Source organism: Chrysemys picta, chromosome 12 (assembly GCF_011386835.1).
Source record: "Chrysemys picta bellii isolate R12L10 chromosome 12, ASM1138683v2, whole genome shotgun sequence".
Taxonomy (NCBI): domain Eukaryota; kingdom Metazoa; phylum Chordata; order Testudines; family Emydidae; genus Chrysemys; species Chrysemys picta.
In genome coordinates, this window is record NC_088802.1 from 44,096,456 (window position 1) to 44,116,631 (window position 20,176).

Below are 20,176 nucleotides of genomic sequence, written 5' to 3' on the forward strand. Positions count from 1 at the left end.
AAGAAATCAGATATGAGTGGCAAATCCTCGCCCTGTTTGTTGGTTTAGGCAGTTTACAGAGATTCTTGAGGGCAAGCTGCACTTGCTTGCAGCTTAAAACCCCAGTTATACCTTTCACAGGCTAGAAATCCCTCTAGCCTGGGTTCAGCCCGTCTCCCCCAGTTTAGTCCTCGTTTCTCAGGTGTTTCCAGCAATCTTCTTGGGTGGGGAGTCAGTGAAGAAGAACCACAATGATGTCACCCCCCTGCCTTAAATAACTTTGGCATATGGCGGGAACCCTTTGTTTCCAATTTTTAGTTCCCACACCTTTCAGTGGAAAACCACTACTATTCTATGATGGAATCCAGTACCAGGTGACTTGGTCACATGTCTCTGTAGGACCACAGCAGCCATGACTCGGAGGCCATTTGTAGTGTCCTCAGGAAGGCTTCCCGGTGGGAGATTAGCATCTTCTAAGACCTATTGTTCTCCCTAATGGCCCTTCCCAACCAGCCATCTAGACCCATTGCGTTCTGTCTAGTGGGTGTTCCCCAGGTGTAAACACATTTGTAATAGATGCATAGACAATATTCCTAACTTCAGATACCAAAATGATACATGCATACAAAGAGGATATTCATATTCAGTAAATCATTACCTTTTCACATGACCTATCTTGGATAAAGTACACCACAGACTGGGGGAGTCTGGCCCCAGGCCCTCCCCTTCCGTCTGAGGTCCTGCCCCTTTTGGGGGACCAGAGCCGCCCTCCCTCACCTTGCCCAGAACCCTGGCCGCCCTACATACTGGTAAGTCTGTTAAGTTACTTTCACCCCTGCTTCCAGGCACTAGAATACACCAATAGCCAGGAGGGTCCCTAGGGAAATTGGAGATAGGAAAGAATGCTCAGCTTTGAAGAGACAAGCACTCTGGTCTGGGGAACAGGTCTCTGCCACAGAATGTGCTTAAAATCATACTAAAGGTCCAGAGAAGACACAAGGAAGAAACTTAAAGGAGCAGAACCCGGCTACTGTGGACATGATTTTCACTAGTGCAGCAGATCTACACTAGGAATTTGTATGATGCCAACTCCTGTGATTTTATCACAAGTGTCCTGATATTTAGTGCTTGTCTTTAAGCACCCAGCTCCTGGAGCCACGTGATTATCAGAGAATCTCAGCTTTGCTTGAAAAGAAAAGTATGTTTCTAGTCCTTATGGCTGTGGAGAAAAGTTTGAAACGATCACAGAAGTGCCCCATAAAGGTCCTAAGCCAGAAGACAAATACAAAGATCCCAAAAGGTGTTATTTTTTAAAAAATCATGTGATTTTTGAATGCTTGAAGTTGGCAGTCCTGGGTTTGCACCAGTTCAGCTCTAATCTCTGTAGCTATATCCGCTGCTAAACTGCAGCGTAGACAAAGTCTTAGCATGGCACTCAGAAAAACCTTTCAGAAACCTTCAAATTATGGGAACTCCATTTCTCCCTATGATATGACATTTCCTTTAATCATTCTTCTCCTTTTTAAAAAAAGAAGAAAACATCAGTCACTGGAGAATGCAGGTTGGGCAACTTCTTTCTACAGTGAAAAAGCAGCCTTTTGAAAGGGAAGTGGGGCAGCTGACACATCTAGAAACTTGACACCATAGAACTGGTCAGTGAGGTTTGGGGTTTCATTTCCAACTCTCACAAAAGGAAGAGGGTCCCTGCGATCTCCCGGAGAACCCAGATCTACCAGAAGAGAGATTCACCCACCGAGGGAACCAGGACCATGAGGATTTTCTCTGTTTTGCTTTGGATTCTTTTCCCAGGTGAGAATGACATGGTCTTTTTGTGGATCACTAGAAATACAATGCAAGTATTGGGTTTGCACAGGGTTTGCCAGTTTCACCAACAGAGCTTGAAAGTCTCAGCTCTGCTCTTGCTGTGATTCTAACTCACAGGGGAGATGGAGCTTACAAAGTGGGCAGGACAGTAAAGATTTCAGCACAGAATCTGTGTCCGTGTCTGTGGACAGGGCCGGCTCCACGCACCAGCCGACCAAGCACGTGCTTGGGGCGGCACCTTGGGCCGGGGCGGCGCTCAGGTTTTTATTAATTTATTTATTGGGTGGGGGCTGGCGCGGCGCGGCGCGGCGCTGGGGGGGCTGGTGCTCGGAACGGTGGGGGTTGGCGCGGCGCGGCCCTGGGGGGGTGGGGGCTGGCGCTCGGAGGAGGAGCGGGGGTTGGCGTGGCGTGGCGTTGGGGGGCGGGGGCTGGCGCTCGGAGGAGGGGTGGGGCTGGCGCGGTGTGGCACTCGGGGGGCGGGGGCTGGCGCTCGGAGGAGAGGCGGGGGTTGGCACGGCTCTGGGGGGTGGGGGCTGGCGCTCGGAGTAGGGGCGGGGGCTGGTGCGGTGCGGCGCTAGGGGGTGGGGGCTGGCGCTTGGAGGAGGGGCGGGGACTGGTGCGGTGCGGCGCGGCGCTGGGGGGCAGGGGCTGGCGCTCGGAGGAGGGGCGGTGCTTGGCGCGGTGCTCGGAGGGGGCGTGGCTTCGGGTGGCGTGGCGTTCTGGGGGCGGGGATTCAGGCGGCGTGGTGCTGGGGGAGTGGGGATTTCAGCGGCACTGGGGGGGGTACGGCGGGGCGGCGTGGTGCTCGCAGGGGGGGGGGCGGCACTCTTCTTTTTTGCGTGGGGTAGCAAAAAAGATAGAGCCGGCCCTGTCTGTGGAGACAGTTTTCTATGAAGACAAAGCAAGGAAAATTTCAGCTGAAAAGGAGAGTTTTTCAGAACGTTCTCAGCACAGCTGGACAAAGAACAGAAAACAATATTCATTACAATTATTTGATGAAAACATTGCCAGCATTTGGAACAATATTATTTGCAACAAATACTGAGGCTAAGAAGGTAGCCAGATTCTAAAAGGGATTGGAGATTTACAGGGATATTGAGAATATCCAGTTATCACAAAAAGACCAGGAGTACTTGTGGCACCTTAGAGACTAACAAATTTATCATACCAGTTATCATAATTAGCATCAACCAAAATTTTGGATGAGTAATTAAAGCACACACTTCTGGGCTTAAGGCGATGTCAGTTATTAGAGATCAGGAAGAGACGGGGGGGGAGATGTTGAGAGGGGGGGAAGAGAGAGATTGTCCGACATCTGCATACTGCAGGATTCTTACACGTTTCTCTAAAGCACGGGGCTCTGGCCACTGTTGGAGACAGAATACTGGATGTTGAGTCTCATCCAGTCTGGTTATTCCAATGTTCCTATAAGATGAATTCTAGCCATGAACATATGAAAACAGAAAGTTATAATAAATGTCATCTTGTAACCTTGACCGTATGGGACACTACCCATGTGATAGTTATAACTAATTCTATAGGGTGTGATTATTTCTATCTACAGAAAATTACTTTCATCACTGTACAGTCTGAGCATCTTTCAAAGAAGGTTTGCAAAAGTGCACCAAATAGTACAGTTTGGAACTTTTCAGACTTTCTATGAGACAACATCACACTCAAGATGAGTTCCGCGGTAGGTGTGACATCCCAACCTGGTGCATTTTGGGGCATCACATTATAGTAGGAACTGGCCGAATCAGTGTGTAGGTAATAGTGCCGTGTTTCCCCCTGCCTGGTTATTGGGGACATTCAGCACCAGTGGCTAAAGTTCCTGGTTTATGATCATTTATCTGTGTAGTACACACACACACACACACACACACACACACACACACACACACACACACACACACACACACACACACACAAAAGGCCTATAGTTGGAAAAGGTCCTTAAAGAGATAAGAGCTGGGAAAGATTGATCAATCACTCATGAGACAAGGCCTCTGGTTTGGGGAACAGACCTTCACCACAATATGGAGCTAAGAACAAACTGTAGCTCCAGGGTAAGGGCCACCAGGAGTGAGCTCAAGGGAGCAAACCCCTAATGTAGACACGGTTTGTACTGGTGCACACTGTCTATATTAGGTGATTGCAGTGTTACTATTTCTTGTGGTTTTATTGCAATTCTCTCAATAGTTGGTGTTTTTTCTTAACACTCCAGCTCCTAGATACCTGTGATTTGGGGAGAGTTTCAGCTTTCGTTTAAAAAATGTTTCTATCTGTCACAGTTGTGGAGTAAAAGCTTGAGAACATGATCCAAGTGCAACCTAAAGACTCAAAATCCAAAAGGCAAAGAAAAACAAACACACATTTACACTGCTACCTCGCTATAACGTGACCCGATATAACACGAATTCGGATATAATGCAGTAAAGCAGCGCTCCGGGGGGGGGGGGGGGGGGGCTGCACACTCCGGTGGATCAAAGCAAGTTCGATATAGCGCAGTTTCACCTATAATGCGGTGAGATTTTTTGGCTCCCGAGGACAGCATTATATCGAGGTAGAGGTGTATTTATTTTTTTCAAAAAATCTCGTGACTTTTAAGCTAATCTCATGATTTGGGGCGGGGGGGGGGATGTTAAATCATGACTTTTGATTACACTTGGGTATGTCTACACTTAAACTGTTACGGTGTCACAGTTAAGCCGCTGTAGCACTTCACTATAGACACTACCTACGCCTACGGGAGGGATTCTCCCATTGGTGCAGGTAAACGACCTCCCTAAGAGGTGGTATCCAGGTTGACAGAAGAATTCTTTCAGCCATCTAGCACTGTCTACACAGGGAGCTAGGTTGGCATAGCTACTTCTCTCAGGGTGTAGGTTTTTCATACTCCTGAGCGGCATAGCTACGCCAATGCATATTCCTAGCGTAGACTAGTCTTGAGGGTTGGAAATATTGAAGATATTAACCAATTGCAACAGTTAAGTATTACAGCTTTTACTCCAAAAGTCCCTACCACATGTGCATGGAATGGAAGACCTGACTCACCATATCTCACACCTTGTGTAGTCATTTACATCAATGCAAAGTGGCTGTCAAACATGGCAATCTCAGAATGGCAGCATTTTACACTCACTTTGCACTGGTGGAAATGACTACAGGAGGGGCAAGGCAATGGTGAATCGAGTCCCCATTCTTCATGGGTTAGGAGGTTCTTTTGTGTGTCTTCCTACAACGAAAGGGACTTCAGACTATAGAGAGTCAGACAGTCAGGTTTACGCCTCCTGAAAGTTTCAAATGTTCAATGTACTCTTTCTGAATTAGATACAAGCCCTCAAATAGCCCCAAAATACTTTTTTAAAAGGGGGAAAATGTATTTTCAAAATGGTTAAACTAAAAATCGCTGATGAGATTTTGCATAAAAACATCATCTCTGGTCTCAGACAAAGCCAGGATAATTTTGGCTGAAGAGGAGAATTATTCAGAACATTATCAGCAGAGACAGTTAAATAATGGAAAACCTTATTCACTAAGAACTACTTGATGAAAAGATAGCCAGAATTTGTGACAAATATTATTCACAACAAATTATCTGACCAGCTCTGGTGATGAGTATGTGAAAATAGGATGGGATAAGGTAAGTCCTACTGAAACCTGGATATAAGGGACACCATCAAGTATTTGATGCAATTCATTTTCTAGCTGTGTTTTGTCTACCTAGTTGCTAATATGGCCCTTACCGTCAAAGTATCTTTCAAGCAACTTTCAAAGGCTGCTTTTAATAAATAAATAAATAACTGTAACAAAAGAGAACCAAACAATACCAATGTAGGGCCTAATCCTAGAAACACTTCCACATGCTTAATGTTAAGAACATGATTAATCCCACTGATTTACTCTAAGCATGGGTGCCAATGAAACCAACAGGAGTTCTCCTGGACTTAAAGGAAGCACATGGGTAAATATTTGCAGGGTAGAGGGCTGGCACTTTTCTGACCCCTTGGCTGGACTAGCATTGATAGATACTATGTGAGATCAAGCTAACTCGCTCTACTTAACCAACACCTCCCAAACTGTATGTTAGAAAGTGCTAAACTAGTCAGGTTTCTATTGCTGAGATATCCCAGCATGGTGCACGTTGGAGCATCACAGTGGAGCATTGGGGGAGGGGGGGGGAGAACCCCCAGAATATGAAGCTGAAATGGAAAACCAAAACAAAATGACATGTTAGGTGAAAATGAAAAAAGAAAATTTCATTTTGAAAAGTAGGTTTGAAATTGAACTCGTCATGTCACTGTTCAATTTTCCCACACGGAAAATCCAAATACTGTTTTGAATCAGCAGATCTTCCTACTGGCAAATATATTCCTCGAAAACACAATTGAGACCTGCATTCATTCCAAGCCTCTGTGCACTGCCGGAGTGGTGCAAAGGGGCCTGCGTGTAAATAAGGATCAAGCCTAATGTTGACCCCCTTTTATAGTTATTTATTAACCTGCTGAGAGCAGCCCAGCCAACCCCCTGCCCAGGCCCGCCCCCCTGCCCCATTCACCTGCTCCCACGCAGCCCCGGGGGGAGGGGCAATTGCGCTTGGTCCCTTTGCACAGATTTAAAAAGTCCGGTTTTTGGACAGGTGAACCTGGAAACTGCAGGCTTTGACCCCCCCGTCCTCCCCCCCCCCAAAAAAATGCTGAAGCATCTCCCTCCTCCCCCCCCCCCGGAACGTGGGGGCAGTTAATTGCTGGTGGCAGGGCGAAGGGTGCCCCGGGTCTCACTGTCTCTGTCTCTCGCAGGCTGCTGGGCGGTGACGGGCCCCGGGGCAGTGCGCGGCCCCCCGGGCGGGTCGGTGGCTGTGCGGTGCCGGTACCGGACGGGCTATGAGGATTATCAGAAGTTCTGGTGCCGGGACGGAGGAGGTTGGTTCTGGTCCAACGGGCTTCACATCGTTGAGACCGATGGGTCGGAGGCGGAGGTGACGGGGGACAGAGTCTCCATCCGAGACAATCACACCCAGCGCGTGTTCACTGTGACCCTGGAGAACCTGACACGGGCAGACGCCGGCACGTACCACTGCGGGGTAGTGAGAACTGGGCCTGATCTCAGGGCCGCTGTGGAAGTCACCGTCTCCCCAGGTAAACCCCTGCGCTGCCCCCGGCCGTGTCGGGGCTGCCGGGCTCGGGGCAGGGCCGGGGGACGCTGGGCGGGGGAAGCGGGCGGGTGTCTAGACCGGCAGTTCTGCAGTAACCCGGGCGGGGCCAAACGCCGCAGCCCGCTCTGCGCAAGGCCCGGCCCGGGACTGCGAGGGGCTGGAGGGCGGGAGCTGCCCCAGGACCGGCCATCGAGCTCCTCCGCGGCTCCCCGCAGCGCCCTTTGCTCCGCGCCGCCCGGCCCCTGCCCAGCCCCGCAGCGCCCCCGCCGGCCAGCGGCTAATCACCCCGCTACTGAGACCCCCAGGGCGGGCTCTGCGCTCCCCAGTGGCTGCCAGGCCCTCTCACTGGACACTCACGGAAAAGTTATTGCGTTTGCTGGTTCCAAAGGGACAGAACACACGCCAGCCTGTTAGTTTAGCTGAGGACTTCACCTCTCAGTTTGATACACAGCCCTTCTTTGTAATAAAACCAGAGTAGCTTTGTTAACAAAGAACAGATATGTAGGTGATATAAGGAAGAACAGAAGACACAAGTCAAACAAACTAAAAACAGCTTTCTAGTGACTGAAACATAATTCAGCAAGTTACAATCTTTGTCTAACCAGGTTTCTCACCTATAGTCAGTTCCCAGAGACATCAACCCCCTTGGCTGAAGGATCCACCTTTGTCCGATTACCAGAGCTCTGGCCTCTTGTGTCCCATGGGTGATGGATGCCAAAATGCCTTTCTGCTTATATTTCCCAAAGTCTATAGTCTCTGTTTCAAGTGGTAGGAAGGCGTCCCTGGGGTGCAGGCTCCATCCACACTCATGATTGTTAAGCTGTCTCCACTCCCTGCCCCCCCAGCCCATCATTCAGCTTGATGGTGCATTGTTTACCTTATGTGTAGATGTACTTTCCCTTGCTGTCTGCAGTACCACCTAGCTTAGTTCAGATTGGAGACACAAACAACATTCCTTTGTCTGGGACAGGCTGGGCTTATGCACGGGTTGCAAACCACCTTTTAAGAACATATTTTCCAGCACATGTCTATAGTTCTTTATACACTGCCCATACCTCCAGCACCCAATAATATTAACGAGCAGCTTGTTACCAGTTTGCATAGGATACCATATATGACACCGTTCAGAGACAGATTCTGGCAACAGTGTGTTGGGGCAATGAGTGTGTCAGATCTCACATGAATTATGGCCTGGGGTTCCCTGTGCCAGATGGCATTGAGGGGCTCCCTGGGACACAAGTGTCTCTTGTCTTGTCTTGACCAAGGGCACATATTTGGCGAATAGAGGGGTCTTATCCAGACATGAACTATCCAACTCTGCTAATCTTCTGTCACCCCCTTCACAACCTTGCGAAACTCCCACTTGTTTCCTAGGTTTTCCCACGCAACTATCTGATTTCCCCACACACACACTCCGTCCCTCTTGCAGGAGAGGGAATTAGTGCTGGAGGATGCAGCCTCACATTACATCTGCCAGTTCTTACTCGGGCAAAACTCCCATTGAAATTCATGCAGTCTGCCTGAGTGAGGACTGCGGGATCAGATGAACAGTTAGACCCAGGATCAAGACCAGCCCAGAGAGGTAGGATGGAGGTGAGAGGAGTGAGTAGTTTTAAATGCCACTGATTTGCAAATATTTGTGCAAAGAAAGGGGAGGGGGGAAAGAGACTTTGCTATGAATTACAGGGTCATTATTCATGAATATTTGGCTGCCACCTGGATACTTACGACAAAAGTTATCAATCCTAAAAAAGTTTCATGACTTTTAGCAGAGATGCTTGTTAGTCCCAAAAGTCACATTTTACAGGAATTCTTCACTATTTGTTATTAGCTAGTCTCACACTGAGAATTGTTAAAGTCATCCCCTGAGAAGGTAGGGGTAGAGCTATTCCTGAGGTGTGTGTTAGGTAGGTTATAAAATAAATAAAGGCGGTCATTCAGTCCTACAGCGATCAGTGCAATCTCTGCCAGTGGGTGTCAGAATGGAGTGGAGAAGAACATGGACTGAGATGTAGGTGCAGAGGGAAAAGGAGGAGAAGCCAGGGCCTGTCTGCAGGAATTTCCTTTCACCATAGTATCTTTTCCCTCAATGAAAGCTTCTCTGGTTTTCCATTGCTATCCCTATTCCGTGAGCAGTGGCTGAGAAATGGACCATAATGAAATACTCCAGCGCTCCAAGATACAGCAAAGAGGAAAAAAGATACAGCAACATCATCAGCAGAACAAGGGGCTAGCCCAGGGGCAACCTATGGCATGTGTGCCGAAGGCGGCACATGAGCTGATTTTCAGTGGCACTCACACTGCCTGGGTCCTGGCCGACAGTCCGGGGAGCTCTGCATTTTAATTTAATTTTAATTTTAAATTTTAAACCTTATTTACTTTAGATATAACAATAGTTTAGTTATATATTATAGACTTATAGAAAGAGACCTTCTAAAAACATTACAATGTATTACTGGCACGCGAAACCTTAAATTAGAGCGAATAAATGAAGACTCGGCACATCACTTCTGAAAGGTTGCCGACTCCTGGGCTAGCCAATGCATTTTAAAGGCAACAAATCTATGTCTGATAAGAGGGGAATGTAATTAACCCGTGGAACTCACTGCCACAAGTAATGGCTCAAACATTGAATCTATTTCCCCATGTTAAGTATTCTCACACCTCTTGTCCAACTGTCTGTAATGGGCTATCTTGATTATCACTACAAAAGATTTTTCTCTTACTTAATTAGCCTCTTAGAGTTGGTAGGACAACTCCCACCTTTTCATGCTCTCTCTATGCGTATCTATGTCTCATTATCTCACTGGGGGCCATCAGCAGTTGAAGCAGGATACAGAATTACAGCTACTGTGTTAAAACAACACCACACCACCTTTCTCCGCTGCAATGGCCTAGCTAGTACACACGTCACGGAGCTTTAATAGCCCAGCCACCAGGAAGGCAGGTGCCGGCACGAACAGGAAATCAATAAACAAGGGCTTGGTAATACAGCTCTGTCTGCTTTCATTTGCAGCTGTTCTTACCTCACCACCGACGACACCAGAAAAGAACCTGACCGTTGCCATCTTCCCATGGACTGTTCCTGCCGGGTGAGTGCCCAAACTCATGCTAGAGGCACTGTGAGGTCTCCTTTCACCAACTCTGGGGCAGGTTTGGGGTTATTACACTGTGCTCCGAAGTCAGGGCTACAATCCCTACAGAGGCCAAGGCTTCAAGTCTAACTCACGCAGCCTGGAGGATTCTAGAACTCTCAGGTCTCTGCACACCAGAGGCATTGAAGAAAAGGATTTGTAGCTGAGTTTACAAGTTGAGATGGGGCATTTATCATCTAAGTCAGAGCCAGACAGTCCTGCTGTTATACAGTCCTTCCTGTCCTGCAAACTATGTTCTGCCCTGGAAGGTGAATTCCATTGCATTATACTGTATTAAACCCACACTTGCAAACAAAAAGAAAGCAAAAAACACCCCCACCACACACACTCACCACTCTTCCAGCCTGACATGGTCCAGTTTAAAGTGCTAGCACTGCATTTCCCCTCACATCTGACCTGCACGACTCTTGCTATTCTATTGGGCTTTCCAGTCAGGCAGGGAGATATACTGCACATGTCAATCACATGACAGACTAGCTGATATTTTCATCTTGAAGTTGTTGTCCATTGATTCCTTCACACTGTGGCAAAAGCAGTTTACAAACTCCAGCTCTAGAAGGGGTTTGTGACATTAAATTCTTTATGATTGTGTCTTTAATTTTTTTTTAAATCAGAAAAGCCAAAAATTCATGGCAAAAGATGCAGTGCAAGTCTCTAATTGAATAACAATATCTAGCACTTTTCCTCCACCGATCTTCAATCATTTTACTAAGAAGGTCAGTATCATTAACACCATTTTATAGATGGGGAAACTGAGGCACAAGAGGTGACATGACTTGCTCAGGGTCACCCAGCAGGCCAGTGGCAGAGCCAGGAATAGAACCCAGGTCTCCTGATGCTGGGACCAGGGCTCTCACCACTAGGTAACACTGCCATGCCTAAACACAACAGGGGTTTTACCCTTGCTCAGCTGAAAATAGTCCGACAGTTTTAACCTGATCATTTAATTAAGTCAATTTAATCAATAAAAAGAGTTTGCTTTTACACAGTGGTCCTGTTAGGGTCACTACAATCGCCCCCACTGCTGTTGCACTCTGTAGGTTTTTGTTGACATCAGACCTTTGTTAAGCATTGTGCTGAGGCCAGCAAACTCATGTCTCCGGTCACCTGGGCCTAGATCCTCAGCTGTATTTAGGTGCTTAACACTCACTGAGGTCAGGGGGAGTTAGACATCTAAATGTCTTTAAAGACCTATTTCAGAGTAGCAGCCGTGTTAGTCTGTATCCACAAAAAGAAGAACAGGAGTACTTGTGGCACCTTAGAGACTAACAGATTTATTAGAGCATAAGCTTTCGATATGCATCCGAAGAAGTGGGCTGTAGTCCACGAAAGCTTATGCTCTAATAAATCTGTTAGTCTCTAAGGTGCCACAAGTACTCCTGTTCTTCTTTTTAAAGACCTAGGCCCTAGTACACATTTAAACCCAGCTGTGCAGAGAGGAAAGCTAGGACTGCTTTAGATTGCCATATTTTCCTTTGCTGAATGGTTTCTGTTTATTCAGTTTGATGCTGAAATCCAGCGTAGCAAGGTGTTAGCCTCAGCTCTGCAACTGACTCCATGTGCTTCTTTGATGCAAGTCACTGTACTTGTGCCTCAGTTTCCCAGTTGTAAAAAACAGATAGGGGTTGGCTAATACTTCCCCACCCTTTCCAACAACTTGAGAGGGGAGCAAGAGCTACGTCTAATCTTTATATAACAAAGTGTGACCGTTAAGAGTAGAAACAAACATTCTCTTCTCCTTCGCCTAGTATACCAAACCTCGTCCTCTACATCCTGATCCCATCCATCCTGCTGGTTCTACTTTTGATTTTGTTCATTGCTGTAAAGTTTAGAAGAGCATCACAGAGGAGGAGCGAAGGTAAAAATTCTCTGATCAATTTTGTTAGTAAGTGTCATTTTATTCTCCAGATGGTGCAGCCCAATTATTTTGCTTCTTCCCAAGGACCCTACTGTCCCTGTCACCAAAATAACAGCACAAGACAGACAGTCTCTAAATTCACCACACGTACTTAGTCAGTTACTCCATGCAGCAGATCACATGGCCGTACAAACTGGTAGAACACCACGGCTCGCCCAACCCTAGCCACAGTGATGGAGCAGGTACTTGGCTCAGGCTAGATACAGCAGCTGGCTAGTTAAAAAGCAAACAAGCCAGTTGTTTTTGACCAAGTAGAAATCAGTTGTTTAAATAAGATTCATTAACACTCAGCAAAAGAAACAGAGAAATAAATTCCCCTTGATTACCTGCTCCTCCAGCCTGTAGTGATTCCCAGCTTTTCCTGCAAAGCTATCTACCCCACAAGCCCCACTCTGCCTCAGGTTCTGGGAATCCTGTGACTTTCAATCAGCTGCAGCTGGGCTTGCCAGGTTCTGATGGGTACTAATAACAGGGAAATAGCTGACAAAGTTTTTTCCTCCATCCCCTCAGCCAGAGGGCGTGCAATCGCTGCCTCAGCAAAAAGAACCGAACCAAAGCTGCACCAGCTTAACTTAAATTGGGTCAAGAAATGATTTAGCTAAACTGGAGCAAAGTCTCTGTAGACATTTATTTTATTATTTATTTATAAGGCTGCTGGTGTGTGGAGACCGTGGCCTATCATGCTGGCAACTATTGTCACAGAGTTTCCTGGTTCTCCCCTGTCTATCAGAACCCATCTGTTGTCCTTTGTCTTCTACTTAGGGTCTCCTTGTTCTGTATTTGTACAGCACCTAGCACAGCAGGGGTCCTCATCCATGACTGCTGCTTCTAGACCCTATGATAGTACAAATAACACAATCATAGAACTGGAAGGAACCCCGAAATGTCATTGAGTCCAGCCCCCTGCCTTCACTAGCAGGACTAAATACTGATTTTGCCCCAGATCCCTAAGTGGCCCCCTCAGGGATTGAGCTCACAACCCTGGGTTTAAGCAGGCCAATGCTCAAACCACTGAGTTATCCCTCCCCTGCAATAGGGGTTTGTCTAACCTGCTCTTAAAAATCTCCAATGATGGAGACTCCACAACCTCCCTAGTCAATTTATTCCAGTGCTTAACCACTCCGACAGTTAGGAAGTTTTTTCTAATGTCCAACCTAAACTGCCCTTGCTGCAATTTAAGCCCATTGCTTCTTGTCCTATCCTCAGAGATTAAGAACAACAATTTTTCTTCCTCCTCCTTGTAACAATCTTTTACATTCTTGAAAACTGTTATCATGTCCCCTCTCAGTCTTCTCTTTTCCAGACTAAACAAACCCAATTTTTTCAATCTTCCCTCATAGGTCATGTTTTCTAGACCTCTAATAATTTCTGTCGCTCTTCTCTGGACTCTCTCCAATTTGTCCACATGATCATCCTTCCTGAAATGTGGCTTCAAGAATTGGACACAATATTCCAGTTGAGGCCTAATCAGCACAGAGTAGAACTAAAGAATTACTTTTTGTGTCTTGCTTACAACAATCCTGCTAATACATCCCAGAATGATGTTTGCTTTTTTTGCAACAGCGTTACACCGTTGACTCATATTTAGCTTGTGATCCACTATGACCCTCAGATCCCTTTCCGCAGTACGCGTTCCTAGACAGTCATTTCTCCTTTTGTATGTGTGCAGCTGATTCTTCCTTCCTAAGTGGAGTACTTTGCATTTGTCCTTATTGAATTTCATCCTATTTACTTCAGACCATTTCTCCAGTTTGTCCAGATCATTTTGAATTTTAATCCTATTCTCCAAAGCACTTGCAGCCCCTCCCAGCTTGGTATCATCCGGAAACTTTATAAGTGTGCGCTCTATGCCATTATCTAAATCATTAATGAAGATATTGAACAGAACTAGACATAGAACTGATCCCTGTGGGACTCCACTCGTTATGCCCTTCCAGCTTGACTGTGAACCACTGATAACTAGTCTCTGGGAACAGTTTTCCAACCACATTTGCACCCACCTAGGTTGTATTTCCCTAGTTTGTTTATGAGAAGATCATGCAAGACAGTATCAAAAGCTTTACTACAGTCAAGATATACCACATCTACCACTTCCCCCCATACACAAGGCTTGTTTCCCTGTCAAAGAAAGCTATCAGGTTGGTTTGACATGATTTGTTTTTGACAAATCCATGCTGACTGTTACTTATCACCTCATTATCTTCTAGATGTTTGCAAATTGATTGCTTAATTATTTGCTCCATTATCTTTCCAGGTACAGAAGTTAAGCTGACTGTCTGTAATTCTCTGGATTGTCCTTATTTCCCTTTTTATAGATTGGCACGATATTTGCCCTTTTCCAGTCTTCTGGAATCTCTCCCGTCTTCCATGACTTTTCAAAGATAATCGCTAATGACTCAGATATCTCCTCAGTCAGCTCCTTGAGTATTCTCAGATGCATTTCATCATGCCCTGGTGACTTGAAGTCATCTAATTTGTTGAGTAATTTTTAACTTGTTCTTTCCCCATTTTAGTCTCTTCTGATCATACTTCATTTTCATTGACATTCACTGGTCGCCGTCCAATCAGCACCAACCTTCTTGGTGAAAACCGAAACAAAGTCATTAAGCACCTGTGCCATTTCCACATTTTCCACAATTATTTGTTTATTTCAGTTTAAGAGTGGCTTATATGGATTTAGTTTAAGCCAGTTTTGTATTCACTTAAGCTAAACTGAAGCAAGTCCTTCTCATTCTGAAATACGAGTCTACCCAGAGTTCTGCCCTGGTTTATCTAAATTGGGTTTTGAACTGATTTAATTTAAACTGGAGCAATTTTTGCATGTAAATGAAGCCTAGAAGACCAAATTTTATTGGACAATGCTAATCTTCCCTCTCAGCTTCCACTGAGTTGCAACCACTGCACTGTTAGCCCCCTATGTGGGGATACAGCTACAGGGTTCTCTTTTTTCCTAATTCTGGGACAAGATCAGCAGGAAAGCTGCAGCAGCCAGTTAGAGGCAGAGAAATGTTACTGACCATTCACCCCCCATCTGTAGCTCTCTGTTTCTCTCTCATTTGCATGCTGCATGAAAGAGGAATTCTCAAAGCAGAAAGGTCCGGATCCTCAAAGGGATCTTGGTTTCTAACAAATTAGGAGCCTAAATAACTTCAAGACTCTGGGCCAAACTGCTAATCCTTAAAGGGAAACAGTCCCCAGAGACTTGGAGATCTCTAAAAAGACACTGGGGTGTCTCTCCTTGCCAGACACATCCACAGAGCCCCAACCTCATGGTGCTGGTGACGAGAAGCTTCCTGAGCCAGGGGAGCAGGAGTATAGCCCACCAAGGAACCGAAGCTACCACTCTCCCTGGGCGCTGCAAAGCACTATGGGTCTGTGCACCACTTGCAGAGCTGATGCAGAGTGCTGAGTCTGTGTTTGTCCTCAAAAGCTGACCTGATTCATTTAGATCTTCAAAGCTGGGTCCACATGACACCGGATGGTCCCCCAGTGAGTTACATACACACGCAATCCTAGGATGGCTTCGCTTCCGTGACATTGCATCTAGGGTGCAGGATCCTACCGCGACAAGTGCCCTAGAAAGGCCTAGCCATAAATAGAAATAGCTTTACATCAGCTTGATACATTTCCTGTTTCTGATTCTTTCAGCCCTTGAGGACACAGCAGGACAAAAGGAGAAGAACGTCTCTCTCTATACTGCACACTGTGGAGAGAGTAAGATAGGCTCTCGGGTAGGTGGTGATGAGCACAGTACAATAATGTATACAGGATAGAATAGTGGCTTGTCAGTGGCTCTCTGAGTTTAGAGTATTTCACACATTAGTGACCCCCTGAAAAGGTGACACACCATCACCATTCACTTAGTGCTACTAAACCTCCGTCCTAGGAAAGGTATAATGTCATAGGCTAGAGTCAATCTACACTAGCACAGAAGGTGTCTGTCTCCCTCTAGTGGCTGGTTCACGTAAGTTAACCATGTGCTACCACTACCAGCTAAGGGAGTTACTATTGTAGCTCAGTGTGACACTTCCCGGCAGTACCCAGGATTGTGGGGGCACTTCGCTACCCCCTGCCCTTAGCATGAGAAAGCCCTGTCTGTGCCTGTCATGGGTCAGCTCCTCAATCCACCAGCCACGGACAACACAAGCCCTCCCCTCTAGGACCCAAAGGCCTCGCTATTCCGCTACAGGTTAGCAGTAGGTACACCCCAAACCTTGAACCCTCCAAGCATCTCCCTGGAGTGTCCAGCCCCTAATTCGCTGGAGACTCGCGCTCACAGATTTCCCACTTCCAAAGAACATCCCACCCCAGCTGGCCAGTTCCACCTCAGGTCACCACTCCACTGAACAAACAGTGCTTTGAGACGGTTAGTTAACAAAGCAGAGAAATTCAAGGAACAGCAAACGGAGGTATTGGAAAAAACGGTTACATATAAAACAAAATCCTAAGACATTCTAGAGCCTAGACTTAATGAACAAGCTACGCTCATGTCTTGTAGAGTGTTGCTCACCCTAAATCTATACAGCACCTTACACCCAGGTTGGCAGTGTTCCCCTTTCATGAGACAAGCACGCTGTCAGTTTGCCTCCCAGGTGAAGGATCCAACATGTCATTTTGTACTCCAAGAGACAATCTTTTGTCTTTATTCATAAACAGGACACTCCTCTCCCCCGGCTGTTTGTTTGTTCCTGTAGATTTCCTTGCTTGTAGACTTCAGTCTCTCAGTCCTCCCCAACTCTGGGTGTAAATAGGCACACAGTGTGCAGCATAGAGTATCCAAATGGACAGACAGAAAGTTAGGTGTCTATTACCTCCTGCCTGCAAGAAACATCTCCGAGGTGTGTCATCTGCTGGTGACCTGCCTTAATTCCAAGACCTTAAGAACATAATTTCTGTATAAATACATAACTCCTTAAATATTATCCACACGCACATTTTGAAATGATTGAGGACCAATGGGCAACTGGTGCTCGGCAAAGACGGCACATGCCATCCGTCAGTGAACTATCTTGCATATATCTGACCCAAGGGATCCTTGTAAACCCTCTGCACCCCCGGTGCCCGCTGGAAGTTGACACCAGTGTTCCTTGGGTCACACTCACCTCAGAGAGACTTGTGCTTTTAGCAGGAAATTCCCAGCCCTGCTGATTAACCGGTGTGAAGGGGGAGGGGTCATTATTTAGACTCAGACAGAAAGGGTGCCATTTTTAACATGGCTGCAGCTTAGGGCAGTACAGGGAAGGAGTCACTTCCTGCCAACTCCACCCCTCTAGCTCCTCAGTGTGGCATTTTGGTAAGAGGGGTCCCTTAGAGTTTCCTGTTTGCTCTGAGCACCTGCCATGTCTGTTTCAGAATCCTGGGCACAACCTTCCCTTCAGTGCATCAGATCCTGCTGTCACTGGCCAGATGGCAATCTGTATGAATGAGGAGCACCTGCCCAGCTCAGCCGATCCAGTGTCCGTCTATGAAAGGATGATCCCGCAGATGAGTCAGGTAGGAAGAAAACCCAGTGCCAGCACACTGCTGCTGGAGGGTGGACTCCCCCGTTCTGAGACTCCCTCACTTCCAGGCCTGGAAGACACTGTTCCAAAAGGGAATCTGCTCCAGTTCAGGGGCAAAACCTTCTTCCTCTTTCTTACCAATATCCAGCCCCGTTCAATAGCAGCAATTCGTGAACCGTTCAGCAAGGCACAACCTAATTAAAGCCAAGGGTCACTTGGAGGAATCAGCTGTGGTTTGCAAGGTTCTCGTCTCCTGCCTGGACCTGCTCCAAGTTACTCCATCTCCTCATCTTGTCGTTTCTTCTCTCTGATTCATGGTGTCCTTCTTTCAGGTTTCAGGACAGAGAAAAGCAGTTTCTTCTGGCCCACAGGACTTCTCAGCCACAGATCTGCAGGACACCTACGTCACTATGTGCGCAATCACACCCCATTCCCCCATGATCTGTCATCAAGCAAAGTGTGGGAGAAAAGCTGCAGGCTGAAGCCATTCCTACTCACGGGATATTTAGCAGCTCGTCCTTATTTTCCTACTGTCCCATGAAAGCTTCCATACTGGCATTCCCTCTGCTTCTGCTGAGCAATCTACCAGTGGTAAGATGTGGTGGGAAGGTCCCACTTCCAGCATGCTTGTCTTCAGAAATGTACTGGGGGCCAACAGCTACTACAAAGTGCTTCTCCTTTCCTGGACATCAGCTTGAAACTGCACAAAGTCTTGGTGGCTCCGGTTCCTCAAGGGCTGGAGGTATTCCTCTGGTGCTCGTTGTGGCATCTCTCTGCTCCAGCGCCACATAATTGCTCATAAAACTCACATGGTGCAAAGGAGCTTGGTTCTGGGGTCAGAACCGCAGGATGATGAGACAACTCTTTGGCTGGAGGTGATGTGGGGAACAGGGCCTCAGGGAGGCTGAGGAACAGAAGCTTGGGGAGATGAGGGTGTGGAAATAACAATGGGAAGACGAGGCAGAAGGAAACAGCTTTGTCCTTCATTCCCCCAGTCAGCGTGGAGCTAATTGTGCTGGAATCTTTTTACCCCCAATCCCATGTTAGCACAGTGGCTTAGAACAAGAAGGGCACATGGAATCCCCCATTTTATATAGGTTAAGTGAAAAGATTGAGAGCCCATTCCCAGACGTTCTTTTTGGACGTCTTCGTCTTTGATCCTAAATACCCTGTGGGACACATCTAAAGAATTTGGACACAAGACCAATATCATTCTGGAGTGTAGGAACAGGAGAGTTGTATGAAAGACACGAGAGATAATGGTCCCACTCTACCTGGCACTGGTTAGCCCCGAGCTGGACATTGTGTCCAGTTCTGGGGGCCACACTTTAGGAAAGAGATGGACAAGCTAGAGAGAGTCCAAAGAGCTACAAAAATGATAAAAGGTTTAGAAAAATCTCACCTCTGAGGAAAGGTTAAATCCACTAGGTGTGGTTAGTCGTGAGAAAAAAAAGCAGATGGGGAACCAAACTTCAAATATGTTAAGGGCTGTTATAAAAAGGACGGAAATCAATTGTTCTCCGTGTCCACTGAAGGCAGGACAAGAAGTAAATGGGCTTAATCTGGAGCAAGGGAGATTTAAGTTAGGCCTGTCTACACTGGGTGGGGCGGGAGAGGAATTGATCTAAGTTACACAACTTTAGCTACATGAATAACGTAGCTGAAGTCGACATACGTAGATCGACTTACCGTGCTGTCTTCACTGCGGTGAGTCGACTGCTGCCGCTCCCCCATCAACTCTGCCTGTGCCTCTCACCAAGCTGGAGTACAGGAGTCGATGGGAGAGTGCTTGGGGATCGATTTATCACGTCTAGACTAGACACGATAAATTAATCCCCACTGGACCGATCACTGCCCACTGATCCGGCTGGTAGTGAAGACATAACCTTAGATAGTAGGAAACTGTACGGATAATTAGTGGAATAGGTTACCAAGGGAGGCTGTGGAATCCCCAGCATTGGAAGTTTTTAAGAACAGGTTGGACAAAAACCTGTCAGGGATGGTCTAGGTTTACTTGCTCCTGTCTTGGGGCAGGCGGCTGGGCTTGATGATGTCTCAAGGTCTCTTCCAGCATTACATTTCTATGCCTCTATGTTACAAGAGCTATAATTTGACTTGCTGGTCATGCACCAAAGCCACCTGTTGGATAAGGTTTGTGGAGCGGATTGAGGGTCTGGTTTCAGAACAATAAAGGGGTGGAAAGGAATGTTTGCGGTTGGCGAGCTGGTCAGCCAGGTTGGGTTTGCTGAGCTGACTGTTTTGTTCCTGTTTGAATGTTTGCTTTTAAATGCAGCTGGAGATGTTATGTGGTAACATTTATAAGTGTCTAGAGCCTTTGCAGAGGTGTCTTTTTTTTATTAATCTCTAAATAAACAAGAACCGCACAGCCAGTTGTCAACACACTTGAGTGGCATGGCTAATCATTTCTGCGGGTACATGTCAATGGCCAGACTTTGGGAAATGCCTGGAGAGGGGTCCATCTTAAGCTAATTTGAAATCACTAGACATCAGTGTCATCCTGGTGTTGCATTGGCGATCTAGACATTACTTCAGGCCATGGGAGTGCAGCGAAGGATGCTCATGGGGGTAAAGCCCAGCACTGGGAGTCAAGAGATCTGGGTGCAATGCCCAAGGTGACCAAGAC

At 46.8% G+C, this 20,176-nt stretch overlaps 1 protein-coding gene across 1 annotated transcript; it reads left to right on the top strand.

The window, feature by feature from the left end:
- The first annotated feature begins 1,560 nt into the window (after positions 1–1,560).
- On the top strand, positions 1,561–19,934 carry LOC122172258 (CMRF35-like molecule 7). The gene is made up of 7 exons (XM_065563468.1): positions 1,561–1,788; positions 6,603–6,941; positions 9,975–10,050; positions 11,862–11,971; positions 15,680–15,762; positions 17,384–17,524; positions 17,865–19,934. Exons 1-7 carry the CDS (start codon positions 1,749–1,751, stop codon positions 18,012–18,014), a joined length of 939 nt encoding a protein of 312 aa, XP_065419540.1. The 5' UTR covers positions 1,561–1,748; the 3' UTR covers positions 18,015–19,934.
- Positions 19,935–20,176: the final 242 nt, after the last annotated feature.

Bases quoted from the DNA above. Each gene is read 5' to 3' on its own strand.
- LOC122172258 (XM_065563468.1), top strand. From the start codon at position 1,749: ATGAGGATTTTCTCTGTTTTGCTTTGGATTCTTTTCCCAG. The intron at 1,789-6,602 runs GTGAGAATGACA...TGTCTCTCGCAG, and splicing joins GCTTTGGATTCTTTTCCCAG to GCTGCTGGGCGGTGACGGGC. The intron at 17,525-17,864 runs GTAGGAAGAAAA...TCCTTCTTTCAG, and splicing joins TGATCCCGCAGATGAGTCAG to GTTTCAGGACAGAGAAAAGC.